Source organism: Vigna unguiculata, chromosome 8, assembly GCF_004118075.2.
Source record: "Vigna unguiculata cultivar IT97K-499-35 chromosome 8, ASM411807v1, whole genome shotgun sequence".
NCBI classification, from domain to species: domain Eukaryota; kingdom Viridiplantae; phylum Streptophyta; class Magnoliopsida; order Fabales; family Fabaceae; genus Vigna; species Vigna unguiculata.
The window spans coordinates 8,215,150-8,228,225 of record NC_040286.1 but is presented as its reverse complement, the minus strand read 5'-3'; the positions used below and the strand labels follow the sequence as shown (position 1 = coordinate 8,228,225).

General features: G+C 30.6%; 2 protein-coding genes across 2 annotated transcripts; one reads left to right on the top strand and one right to left on the bottom strand.

Annotated features, from left to right (window-relative positions):
• Nucleotides 1-242: 242 nt before the first annotated feature.
• On the top strand, nt 243-2,450 carry LOC114193195 (transcription initiation factor TFIID subunit 7-like). Its single transcript, XM_028082913.1, has 5 exons — nt 243-432; nt 1,138-1,393; nt 1,503-1,622; nt 1,741-1,810; nt 2,099-2,450. The coding sequence occupies exons 2-5, from the start codon at nt 1,142-1,144 to the stop codon at nt 2,254-2,256; spliced, it is 600 nt and encodes a 199-aa protein (XP_027938714.1). The 5' UTR covers nt 243-432; nt 1,138-1,141; the 3' UTR covers nt 2,257-2,450.
• A 193-nt stretch (nt 2,451-2,643) lies between these two features.
• On the bottom strand, nt 2,644-5,512 carry LOC114193601 (glucan endo-1,3-beta-glucosidase 4-like). Its single transcript, XM_028083471.1, has 5 exons — nt 5,315-5,512; nt 4,976-5,074; nt 3,489-4,736; nt 3,127-3,154; nt 2,644-3,039 (listed from the first exon to the last, which is right to left on the bottom strand). Exons 2-5 carry the CDS (start codon nt 5,049-5,051, stop codon nt 2,880-2,882), a joined length of 1,512 nt encoding a protein of 503 aa, XP_027939272.1. The 5' UTR covers nt 5,052-5,074; nt 5,315-5,512; the 3' UTR covers nt 2,644-2,879.
• Between the last annotated feature and the right edge of the window lie 7,564 nt (nt 5,513-13,076).

Genomic DNA, 13,076 nt, shown 5'->3' with positions numbered 1-13,076 from the left:
ACAAATAACTTCAACTTTTTGACTCAAATCATCTGCTTATATCATTTTTAACATCATCTTCACCATTAGGATCACAAGAATTTGAAGTAGTGTCAGTCTCACTTTCAAATATTATAAACCAGTCTCAATCAATTAAAAATCAAATAATTTAATTTTTAGAAAACCAAAAATAAATTAAATAAAAAACAAAATTACATATTATATATATATATATATATAATGATTAGTAAAGTAAAGAAAATGAAATAAAAAAACAAAGAAATATATATTATATACGTATGTCATTACTTCAAAAGAGGGAAAAGAGAAAGAGGGATCAACGACGCCACTGAACTAGCGTCCCGACGGAGCTGCCACGCGAGGCGATCAGAGGTGCCGTGCGAGACGATCGGAGCTGCGACGTGAATGACCGGAGCTGAGATTTCGAAATAGGTCAATGTTTTCAAGTTCTATCTTCTCTTCTTCTTCGATTAGGGTTTTCGAGTTGGGCTTCAATCTCTGTTTTCGCTTGGATTTTCGATTTGAACCATTGGGGTTTTGGTTTGGGCTTAAAATCCGAAAGCCAACAACATGTTTTTGTGTCATTTCGTCTCGTTCTTCGAATTCGGTGACTCGCTCTCGAACTCGCGAGTCTGGTACGAGTCCACGAGTTTACTCCGAGTTCACTACGAGTTTGAAAAAAAACGAGTTTATATACGAGTTAACCCGTGAACACTGTCATGACTCGCAGACTTGTACGGGTGTACGAGTTAACCCGCGAGTTTGATAACCATGGTATCAGATATAACAAACTGTTCAGGAATATTACTTTCATGTTTGTCTTACAGTTTTATGTTGTTGAATTATGATGTTTTTTATACTTCTTTACTTTTATGCTGGGGGTAGAGAGCGAGTTTATTGTTTCACTCAACGAGTTAATAACTTTGTATTAAAATGGTGAAAGTGAAACATACAGAAATGAAATCAAGTCTATTTTATCTAAATAACAACACAAGAATTATTTCCTAAATCTCCTTTTTTTTTTTTAAATTTCAAAACATGGGATTTGATTTCTAAATCATTTCAACTCTATTATGTGTTTTTTAAATCAAGTCATTTTACATGTTAATGTTTTGAAACATGGCCTATTGTTTATAGTGTTATGGAGGAGCAATTCATACTTAGAGTTCCACCGAATGTGGCAGAGCGGATAGAGCGGCTTTTGAATGAAACTGATCCTTCTTCATCTGAAGACAAGTCATTAGATTTGTCATTTAGTGAGGATGGAAGAAGTGGTACGTTTATGATTGGGAATGAACACTTCCCAGCTTCTCTATTGGACCTTCCTTGTGTTGTTGAATCCTACAAGACATATGATGATAACTCTTTGATTAAGACAGCTGATATTGGTCAGGTCAGTTATACATCATTAATCAAACAATTCATTCATTCATTCCTAATCACATCTTTGATTTATGTAACTTAATAACTGTATCTGATTTTTTCATGAGTTCAACTAACAGATGATTATGGTTCGGGAATCCGGTGATGCTGCTCCAGATGTAATTGAGTACAGGCATGGCCTCACCCCGCCCATGAGAGATGCTCGCAAGCGTAGATTTCGCAGGGAGCCAGATCTTAATGTATTATATTCACTCACATAACAAACATTGACATACATGCCTCTCTTCCTCCATATATGTGTATATGTATGTGTATATGATCTCATATTAACATTTTTGTTAATGTTTCATTTTCCAGCCTGAGCTTGTGTCCCGTGTTGAGAAAGATCTCCTCAAAATCATGGCTCGAGGAACAGCTGAAAATCTTGATATCCTTAAACGTCTTTGTTGTCTCAAACAGCAAATGAGTGTTGTTTTCATTTTTTAATCCTTAATCTATGATTTTGCTTTCAATTTTTTTTATTAAAATAATGGATAGTTATTGAGATTATTATTGCTTATTTTCTTACCACCCATCTATTGTTTTCCTCGCTTATAGACACGGGGTTCATGGGATAACAAGAGTCTATGTTTGCATCAATGACAAAATCTAGTTTGTTGCCTTCTTGATAGTGGAAACAGTCTTCATTTTGGTTATTTCCTTGACTGAGATTCACATGCAGAAGCCGCTGAACAAGAAGTGGAGGAGAATGCTCGAGGTGGTAATAAAAAAGCTGCACCTAAGCCTGCACCAAAACATGATGTTCCAGAGAATCATACGAATGCAGGGGAGCCTGACAGGAGTGATTCTGAGGAATCTGATGACTCGGTCTGACCCAAATCAACTTCCAAATAATATTTATATTACCAACAATGATGAAATGACAGCCTGTATTGTATAGTATAACTGCTGCAGTTAAACTTGAATTCTGTCCACCATTAAAATCAATTTTGGTGGATTTTCCATTGTAGTTGTTTGTATACACTTTTGTATATTTATCAAATGGTGCATTTTCGTGTTATCTTTTACAAATCTTGCATTTTCTTGCTAACTGTTCTGTGCTGTACCGGTTTGATTATTAACCTTTGAGGTCCTAATTCAATTCCCCTGGATGAGTAGCATGTGTTTATTTAATCTCGACTCGTTTTGCCATTTGGTTAGAAATGCGTAGTTTCAATTGAGATTAGCGAGAGCATCACTCACGTATAGCTTTTAATATCGTGCAAAAAAGTCAGTTGAAATGACATTAGTCACTACTAATAAATTGATTACATTTTTGGCAATGGTATATCTCGAATCATTTGTATTCTCCAGCTAAAGCACTAAACTTCTGCAACTACCTACCAAGAATGATCCCAAATACACCGTACAAAGTGGCACGTAGCGGGGAGACCTGAACCATAATTATGAACCAAAAACAGTATAAAGTTGCAATCTAAAACTGGAGGCTCTTTTGGTCATGACATCATTAAAGCAGAAAGAACACTAATAGACGATATCAAATACTGAAAGGTGGACACTTGCAGGTTCAAACCAGCTCCAACTCCAACAGGACTTATAGGTCCAAGTCCAATTGCTGTAGAAGATGAACTTCTTCCACCAATGCTCGAGTTAGCACTGTCATCAACATATTCAATTCAATACAAGATCAGGTTTGAAAAACATAAATACTTGTAAGATTCAATTCATAATTGAAAAACATACCTTCCCGCATATATACAGGACCCGTAACCTGCAATGCAGCAAAAATATCCATCAATAATTGATTCACTCTTATGCAGTAGTTAAAAGAATCAAATACAAACTTCAAATCATGATACTTTTGCAGTCTTGCTGGATTAATTTTTGAAAGAGTTATCAGCTTCAGGTTGCAATAAGAAAGCTATTCTATGAGCGAACTTATAAATCACAGTCAAAAAATGCATTGTATACCCAATTGCGGCTGCAATTTTGTACAATCCTAAATCGCAACTCAAAACCTTGGTTATATATGTTTTGACAGTAGAGAGAATTAACTTAAAAGTGTGAGAAAAGAAAAGTAAGAATCATAAGGATCATGGACTTACTAGGATCCTCAGTTGTTGTTGTTGCTGTACCATCAAAGTCACAAGTGCCACCAGCATTATGCATTTTCTGATAATAATCATTATAAGCATAAGAGGCATGGCTTTTGACGTTATTGGGGGAATAGCATGGTCTTCCTGGTTGGATAGCTACACAGTTAGCTTGGCCTTGTCCACAAGCCCAGCTCAAGCCAGCTTGCAATTTGTCAGTGTCAGAATCATCTTTAGCCACACAAAACGATCCTAGAGAATTTCCATTACTCAGGTTGGAACCACTAAAACTCAAGGGATAAACACTACTTCCATTAGCATAAAAAACACCCCAATTCTTTTCTGATACAGGCCCTTTTCTCTTGTCTTCATTAAATAACTCATATAGGTAGGTATTAAGGGCTATCTTTGGCTGACTAGGGGGTCCTGAACCATTAAGTACTCTCAGAATTAAATTATTATTGTAGGTCTCAGCATTCTTTTCAGTAGCATCTGGTTCATTTACTGCACCAAAACTAGGCCAACCAGTTTCTGTGATAACAATTGGTATATTATTGAAATTGAAGGCTTCTATGGCATAATAGGTGGCATCCACCATAGCCTCAAACATGCTATTGTAATGGAACAGTGTGTTTGGATCAACAATTTGCTTCACTGGAGAAAGGGGTCTGAACAGAGCATATTCAATAGGGAAAATGCCATCTCCTTTAGTGTATCCATAATAAGGGTAGGCATTTAACATGTAAGAGGAATTTGTGTTCTGCAAAAACTGAAGGAGCTGGTAGATTGTGGAGTTCCATGAGGAGTTAAAGGTGGCCGTGGAAGGAGGAAAAGGCCTGGAAATTATATCCATGGACTGTGGCGTTGAAATCTTAACCCTAAAGTTAAGGTTTGAAGCAACAAGTGCTTTGTGCAGATGGTTCATGGCAGGAACAAGAACAGATGCAACTTTTGGGACTGAGGTGAGAACCTCACTACCTACTGATATTGCTGTGATATTAGTAAATGGCATGTATGCAGCCACATTGTTACTAATCCATGCTGCAGCAACTGATGCAGATTTTCCAATGCCTAGTATCTCTTCATCTGTGACACTAACAATTACTTCAATTCCAGTTTTTGAAAGTGCTTGTAGCATGTGCTCATTGGCATCATACAGACGCACATGTGTAATTTGATGTGCTGTCAGAATAGCAACCAGATTTGAAGCAGATGGAAGATCAGTAACACCAGTGCCAATGTTTACCCCCACAAATGCACCTACATTATGCAGAAAACAGAACCATTCATATGTCAAAATTCATGTAAAGGTTTCAAACTGTAAAGTAGGTTTTAAAAAACACATTCCAAAAACTCGATTTTGGCAGCAACATCAAGGTTTTAGAAGTTTTTACCAAATTTGTCAAATTTCTTGAAATATCAATTCTTGTGCAAAATCAGAAGGTTTAATAGATCAGCAAGCAAACCATAAAATGGAAAAAGGTGAAGTTGTGATTTACCTACTGCATTGTTCACTGTGGCAACAATGAGGAACAAAACACTTGTGAGCCACCTTCCAAGCTTCATCCCTCGCATAAGCAAAGCCTCAACAATGAAGGCTTCAGCAATAAAAAGAAATCACATCTTTAACAGCTAAAATTGGGAACTAACAGGTATATAGCATTTGTGCCAACTAAAACTCGAGAGTCCAATAAACAATGAAGTTGAAAAGAAAAACTCAAATGCACATGTTTGTGACTGCATTTTGATGTGAAATCCATGAATGAACAAGCTTCACTATTTACCATTTTTTGTTTGTTTTTTCATGAAGAAATAAAAATATGAAAAATTGTAAATACCTCAGAGAATGTCAAAAGATGAATGTGATGGAGGGGAGTGGCAATGAATACTTCACTTGATCACAGTTTTTGAGTTGAGTTTTGTGTTGTGTTGTGATTTTCCTTTTCCCTCCAACCCCAAAAGTCATTCATTAATTTTTCAACTCTTTTCTTGTGCAATCATAGTCCTAAATCAGTGACATGTCTCAGTGTTCATACCAAAACTAAAAAGGAGCCGAAAGGTCAATAACGCGTAATTACTATATATTATTATTATTCTTATTATTACTATTACTGTCTACTTGTTTTTGGCTTCTTCGCCTTCCTATTAGCCAAGCTTTACATTACACAAACACCAAATTCAGTCTTTTAGGACAATTAAATTATAATAAAAAAATCAGCTTTTATTTGGATAAATTTATCAAAAAGCAGTTTTAAATTACAAAATACGAGCTTGAGCATTAGAGACACAAAATTATTATATTTATAAAAATAACGTAATTTATCAGAATTTTTCTTTTGTTAAATTCAAATCAATGTCATCATCATGATTCTTTTGTTATTTTTTTTTCATTATTAAGTATTAAGTTTCAAATACGTTATGAATTTGTGTATTTTCGTTTGTCCTATAAAAGTTATATATATATATATATATATATATATATATATATATATATATATATATATATATATATATATATATATATATATATTCTATTGAATGTTGAAAATATTTTATATTTTCATCTAAATATACTTAGTTGATGATTTGTGTCATTAACGGATGACTTCATTTTTATATGTATTTAGTGTTTATCAATTTGTTTCTTTTCTCTCAAATCTTTTTTAACTAGTTATTGTCTTTCTAAGATTAAGTTGATCAATAAATTGAAAAAAAAAATCCAATGTTGAATAGCATTTTTTTTATTTTTATATTTATAATAATCCCATATTTTTTCTATATTTATTTGATCGAACATGGTTCCTGTATCATTTAAAAAATTATTTCCATTATATCATCATTAATGTCATTTCTCACATTTTTACCACTGAAATTGGACATTAAACAGATAAAAAGTGTAATGATTTTATTAATATATATTTTAGTTTATCATTGTCTAATAGAATGTAAAGATAATCTACAAGATTATAGTATCGGTTTAAAGATAAATTAAGTAAAATACTTATTTTAGGTCTCTCTAGATAAAGAATTTCTTTTACTATTAATATTTTTCTATGAAATTAATTATAAGATTATGTTTAAAAAAATTCAATTTTTTTACTAATATATTTCTATTAAATTAATTATAAATTTATGTTTAAGAAAAAGTCTCAGAAGAATTTTATTATTAATATAGTTTTACTAAATTAATTATATGTTTACGTTTGAGAATAAAATTTAATTAAAATATTATTACTATCTGTTAATTTTTATTAGTATTGAAAATGATAATTAATGAGTTAAAACCTCCATTTAATAAATTATAATTTTATTTACAAAATAAAAAATGATTAGTTATCTTTATTTCTTATAATCATATGAATTTTATTTTCTTTTTTTATCTTTTTTATCTCTAGGGGACTTCTCTTAGCCTCTTCTTACTTTCTTTTCTTCTAAGAATCATTTTTGTATGGTTTTGACATATTACATTTCATGTTGTTCGTGTGTACCAATTTTTTCATCCTCATTTCTGGTTAATATATTTTTTTCTTTTTTTGTTGATGTTTTTTTATTCTGTTTTGCATTTGTACTAAAATTAGAAATGTGTTTCTTTTGCCCAGTTTTATCTTTCAGTACTTATTGATTTACGAGTTTCGAGACTAGAAACTTGAATTATTTTACAAAACTATTAATTAGATTAAGTGTTAATCTTTTGGTGGATATTAGATTAATTGGAGCATAATTCAAAGTTGGATTTTCTGTTAAAAAAAATTAAAGTTTAGGGGAAAAAACTTATTATCGAGTTGAGAAAAATCCATGTTTCGTGAAAAAAACGTATTAGACACAGAAAGAATCAATTTGATGAAAACATTGAGAGTGAAATTGTAAATTCTCTTCAATAATAATCTATAATTGATTAACTTTTGTATATTGTAGATAAAACAATTACCACACTTGAAAGTAGATTTGAACAATTTAAAACATATGAAGATATTTATGTTTTTTCTTTATTTAGTGTTAAAAAATTAAAGTCACCAGATCGTACAAATGCATATATAGCTTATAGAATAATGTTAACAATTCCAACATCAGTTGTTTCATGCAAAATGAGGTTTTCAAATATAAAAATAATAAAAACTTATTTAAGATCAACAATGTATTAAGAAAAAATTAAATGGATTAGCTTTCTTATCTATTGAAAAAAAATATATTAAATGAAATTAATTATGACAATTTAATAAATAATTTTGCATAAAAGAAGTTGAAAATAAATTTAAATGAAAAGTCTCATTTTGTAATTTTACTTTATGTCTAATGAACTTTTGAGCCCTCATCGATTAAATTGACTCTTTGTAGAAAAGTATAAAAATTTTATTAACCAAAAAATAATTAAATGAAAATATTGGCAAAAAATACTATTAAATCAATAAAAGAAGAGGAAAATTAATCAATAGTAAAAATAATTAAGGTTAAATATTTTTGTAATTTCTAAAATTTAATTGAAAATTGAAATATTTTACTTTATTCTAAAAATTTTGACACTTTAAAATTGAATACATAGTCTTCTTAATCTAATAATATTAAATTTTTCTTACCATGTTAAAAAATATTTGAAAATTTTAAATTATTTAAGCTGTTTGACACGTTTAATTTCAAACATTAATTTAAAACATTATTTACTTGTAAAAAAAATTAAGACAATTAAATTAAAAAAAATATATTATCCATTTATAAGATTTAAAAATAAAAATATATTAAAATTTGACATTCAAATTCAGACCAAACATATTTCATATATTTTTTTGTTGTGGACAAGATGAAACAATTATATATTTGAAAATGAAAGAGTTGTATATAAGTGTGAAAGGAGAGCAAAGTGAATCGAAATTCAAAATCGAGAAAGTATGGGACCATTGATTTGGATAATCGAGGAACCCATCGAGCGTAGAAAAATAAGCCACTTTTTGTTGTAAAGTCTTGAAAGTTTCCCCACTGCTCCCTCTCACTGTGTCAAATGTCAAAAAGTTACTTATTTTAATTCTTGTTTCCCTCTTTTTCCTCATAAGCCACAACGCGCCAATAACCCTTTCAAATTTCAGAACTTAAATACACTATTACAAATATTATTATATGAACACAATCAATGAAAATTTTATCACATAAATTATTTAAACTTCAATTATTGTAGCTTTAGTCATATCACAAACCTAAAGTAATTCATATTTCTACCTTTCATCCAAATACTATTATTTTTTCTTCAAGTTGATTACTCTCTCATTAAAAAAATACATTTATTAAAATAATTAAATTATTTTAATAAAATTTTAAAAAATAATAATATATTGACTATTGTATATGTTGTATATGTGTAAGAATCCTAAATTATCAAGAAAATCTCTAAATCGAGACCAATTTTAATAACAAAAAAAAATCATTACTGTAGAAATCGATTTAAATATCAATTTATAAACTAAAAGTTATTAATAACTAAAATAGTTTTTAAATTGGTCACTATAGTAAAAAAAAAATTAAATTGGTTAATAACATTAATTACTAAGGTTTTAGTGACAAAAAAAAAATCTCTAAATTTGTATTTAAATTGGTTTCTAAATTAGCTACAATGATTTTAGTTAACAAAAAAAATGATGTCTAAATTTGTATTTAAATTGGTCATTAATGGAATAAATTTAGAGACTAATTTTTTTGGTAACTAATATTAGTGACCAAGACCAATTTAAAAAATAATTCACTATAATGACCAAATTTAGAGATCAATTTAAGAATTATTGTAATTATCTATAACTTTTAATTTATAAATTAATATCTAAATTGGTCAAAATAACATCGATTTGAAAAGAGTAGTTCCACAATGTTTAAATTTTTCTCTCTACAAATTGTGTAGAGAAGGGATAATGCTTTCCTGGGGTGTTCACTTCCGTAAAGTGAGTCTATCGTTTTCAACTTTACTTCCACTGTATATAATTTTTTTTTATTACTTGTTATTTTTTATCAATATATTTATTTTAAGGAAAAAATTTTATTTATCTATCATTTAGATTTTAATTTTATAACATTATAATTTTTTATGTAAAAGTTTTGTTAAAAGTAAATAATAATAATAAGAAAGGTCAAATAATGTCAACTTTAATATATTTTTAATAGCAATCTTTATTATTTTATCTTAATAAAAGAGACAGAAACTAATTTAAAATTATAAACCATATTGAAAGAAGAGTACTCATACTTCTTATTTAACAATACTAGTAATTATTTTCTTATAATAAAAAAATTGTAACTTAATACATATTTTCCTATCATTTAGGAGTTCATACATATTTTACATATTTTTCTTAAATCATTTAAGAGTTTAGGTAAAAGCTAACTTAACACATATTCTTCTTTCAACCTTGTGAAACATAGATAAAATTATGACATAACTTCAAACTCCTTAGATATAGTAATGAACTCAATCGATGTTATTTGAATGGGTTTGAGATTAAAACATCAATGTTATTTGTCGAAAAAAAATGAGGTTCCAAACATAAATTCTAATTCTCCATGGGAATTGAAACCCTTATTTCTCTTGGACCTTGACCAGGGGTTTGCTTTGACATGTTTAATAGTTTCACATCGCTTAAAATTGATGTCAATGAGAATTTAAATATATCTTCCTTGCTTAACTTTTTGAGACACCTTTTATGAACAAAAATGTGACAAAATTTTGACTTCAAAGTGAACAATGTTTTAAATGTGATGATTGACCCTAACGATATAATCTCAACAAAGTCGAGGTCAGAATATTTGCACTACATGTGAGAACAAAAATGAAGTCTCAAACACAAACTCTCATTCCCCATAAACCTCGACTAGGGGCTTATTCTAGTATGCTTTAAGGTACTTTATAAGGACAAAACCACGACAAAGCTTTGAGTAAACAATGCCTCATACGTGGTGATTGTTCCTAACGATGTTATTTCACCAAACTTGAGGTTGGATAATTTTTAAAAAGCATTTAAGTTATTAATTAATATAATCTATATATAAATGTAATTAATATAATCTATACATAATTACATATGGATAAATTCGTAGGTAATTACCTACAAATTTAGATGTACATACTTATCTACGAATAAATTTGTAGGTAGTTAGCTACAATAAATTTACTTACAAATTTTTATCCGTAGGTAAAACTGTCTTACCTAAAAATTTTGTGAGTTATCCGTAGGTGATGACGTCCCGGTTTGGGATCAATCACACCACCAACAAGTGCACTGGGTTCGATTGTAGTACCAAGTGTCATATTCATATGGATATGATCTTATCAAAACTTGTGATACTATTTGGATTTGTGATTTTAAACATTTGATTATAAAGTGATAATGATCCAGAACTCTTCCTTAACACTAAATAATTCAATGGCATAAAACATGTTGGGATTGGATTTCACTATTTTTTCTTATGCACAGTTATAGTTTAATTAGATTAACAAGGTTCATTCATTGTTCCTAGAAGTACACTAATGTAAACATAGGCCCATGTCTACAACACTAAGACTTAAAGACATTCAAACTTAATGTGATTTCTCTACCCTTGATGAATGAACTCTTCACATTAATGATTACGACTATTTATACCAGTTAAATTATATAGGGACATGTCTTCCATCTAACAACCTTAGATGATTCAATTAGATCTATAATATGAATTAACTTCAACCTAACTCAAGTTATATATGCAATGGATGATTGATCAGTTTATCACACCTGAAATGCGAATTAAATCATTAACATATGAAAGAACACTTGAATAAAACAATAAAATAGTATCAGGTATAAGTTGTAAGAGTTAGATCTAACACTATCATATGGAAGTTCAGAAACTCCTGATGATACTAGCATTCAATCCTAGGAGTTGTTGTCCATTCTTCATGTCTTCTCTAAATCTTAAGAGAAGATAGAGAGTCTAGAGAGAGATTAAGATCCTCTAATGGATTTTTGGATATCTAAACAAGGGGTATGCCCTGTAAGACCCGAGGAATTTAAATAATTAAATAAATAATTATTTAATAAATACGGGTAGTAGGAGCCTTTATGGCATTTAGTGCAAATTGTTGTGACGTTAAAAAGTACTAGCTCAAATGGTTGAGAGTACTTGATTGTATGAGAGGACTTGGGTTTGAGTCCTATGTATGCCAAATTGTATGTTATTTTAATATGCGTATTATTTTAATGATATGATTGAATGTGAGTAGTGATAATATAATCCTAAAATTATAGGAATTATTATGAAACATGATTGGTTGAATTGGTTGTGCACTTGCCTTATAACTGAGTGGTTGTAGGTTCAAACCTTGCTAAGAACGAAATTAACTTCTTTCCTTTTTGTCAAAATTTCTTTTGGCATGAAGGTGAAAGGGTAGAAAAACCCTAGCCGCAAAAGTGGCAACCAAGAGAGATAGGAAATAACCATAATGGACCTTAAATAGCCATTAACCTCATGATTAATGTAAAATTTCGTTTTGGACCATTAACCCTCATTAAGGGACAATTATGAGACATTGAATTGGAGAGAAAATTTGAAATTGAGATTGCATTTTCATGATGCTACAAGTAGAGGATTCCAGAGCTATTAGAAAGTGCTTTAGAAGGAGTGGAAGCTTAGAATTTTGGAGTAGGAAAGGAAGGTTCTTGAACCTCTTGAAAGAAAAGCTTGGAAGACCAATTGGAGCAAATATTCCAGGTTAGAGGAGTTCTTTTGCATGTATATATGATATGTGATTTATTTCGTGTTATACTGTATGAATATCATGCCTCTGCATGATCAAAATCCATATGTTTACGTTGCTTTTCGTAAGGTTTCTGGGTTTCGCCTAGAAACTGCCTGGCAGACATGAGTATGCCGGCAGGCGACTCATCTTTCCTGCCCAGTTCTGGGTTCTTCTATGAACCGCTTGGCAGTGATAAACTACCGCCAGGCGACATTATGTTGTTTTGGGTTTGTATTGTTGTGTTCTATGCGGGAGTCTTCGTGACTTCTGGGAATTTGTTGTATAAATCATATAGGATGATTTACTTTCATGATATTAATGATATTTTTGCATGGGTTGACACTTTGGAGAATCGTGAGTAGTAAAGCATGAACGCATGTTAGGAAATTAGGATAAGTGATGTGGAATTCGATTCTAGTGAAGTAAGTATAGACGATTATGAAGAATTAAAGTAGGAGGAGGGAATTTTAATAAAACGTATGCAAGTTGGTGCGATTTGGAAATGGAAACCATTCTGGAAAATGGGCCTAGATACTCGTAGATTTAGAGATAGGAGGTTCTGCCAGGCACTGATACGCCGCCTGGCGGCACCCTGCTTGCCGCTAGGCGATGACGAGGTGCATGCACGGTTTTCGCGAATTTAAGTGGTTGGCAATGAGGAAGAGACATGTGGAAATGAATTATGATAGACAATAGGTGAGGAAACATTAAGGAGTAATACATATGAATTAACTAAGAATGAGGCTATTGAGGGGTGTGTGGGTATGTTTACGTTAATGCTTGGTTGTAAGAATGGGAAGGAAAGGAAGGGAAAAGATTGATTCTAATTGAAAATTCAAGTTCTTAAAAGG

Coding starts and splice junctions, on each gene's coding strand:
- LOC114193601 (XM_028083471.1), bottom strand. CDS start 5,051: ATGCGAGGGATGAAGCTTGGAAGGTGGCTCACAAGTGTTTTGTTCCTC. Junction 4,737..4,975: donor CACAGTGAACAATGCAGTAG/GTAAATCACAAC, acceptor TGCATAATGTAG/GTGCATTTGTGGGGGTAAAC. Junction 3,155..3,488: donor AACAACAACTGAGGATCCTA/GTAAGTCCATGA, acceptor GCTGCATTGCAG/GTTACGGGTCCTGTATATAT.
- LOC114193195 (XM_028082913.1), top strand. CDS start 1,142: ATGGAGGAGCAATTCATACTTAGAGTTCCACCGAATGTGGCAGAGCGG. Junction 1,394..1,502: donor AGACAGCTGATATTGGTCAG/GTCAGTTATACA, acceptor TTCAACTAACAG/ATGATTATGGTTCGGGAATC. Junction 1,623..1,740: donor GCAGGGAGCCAGATCTTAAT/GTATTATATTCA, acceptor TTCATTTTCCAG/CCTGAGCTTGTGTCCCGTGT.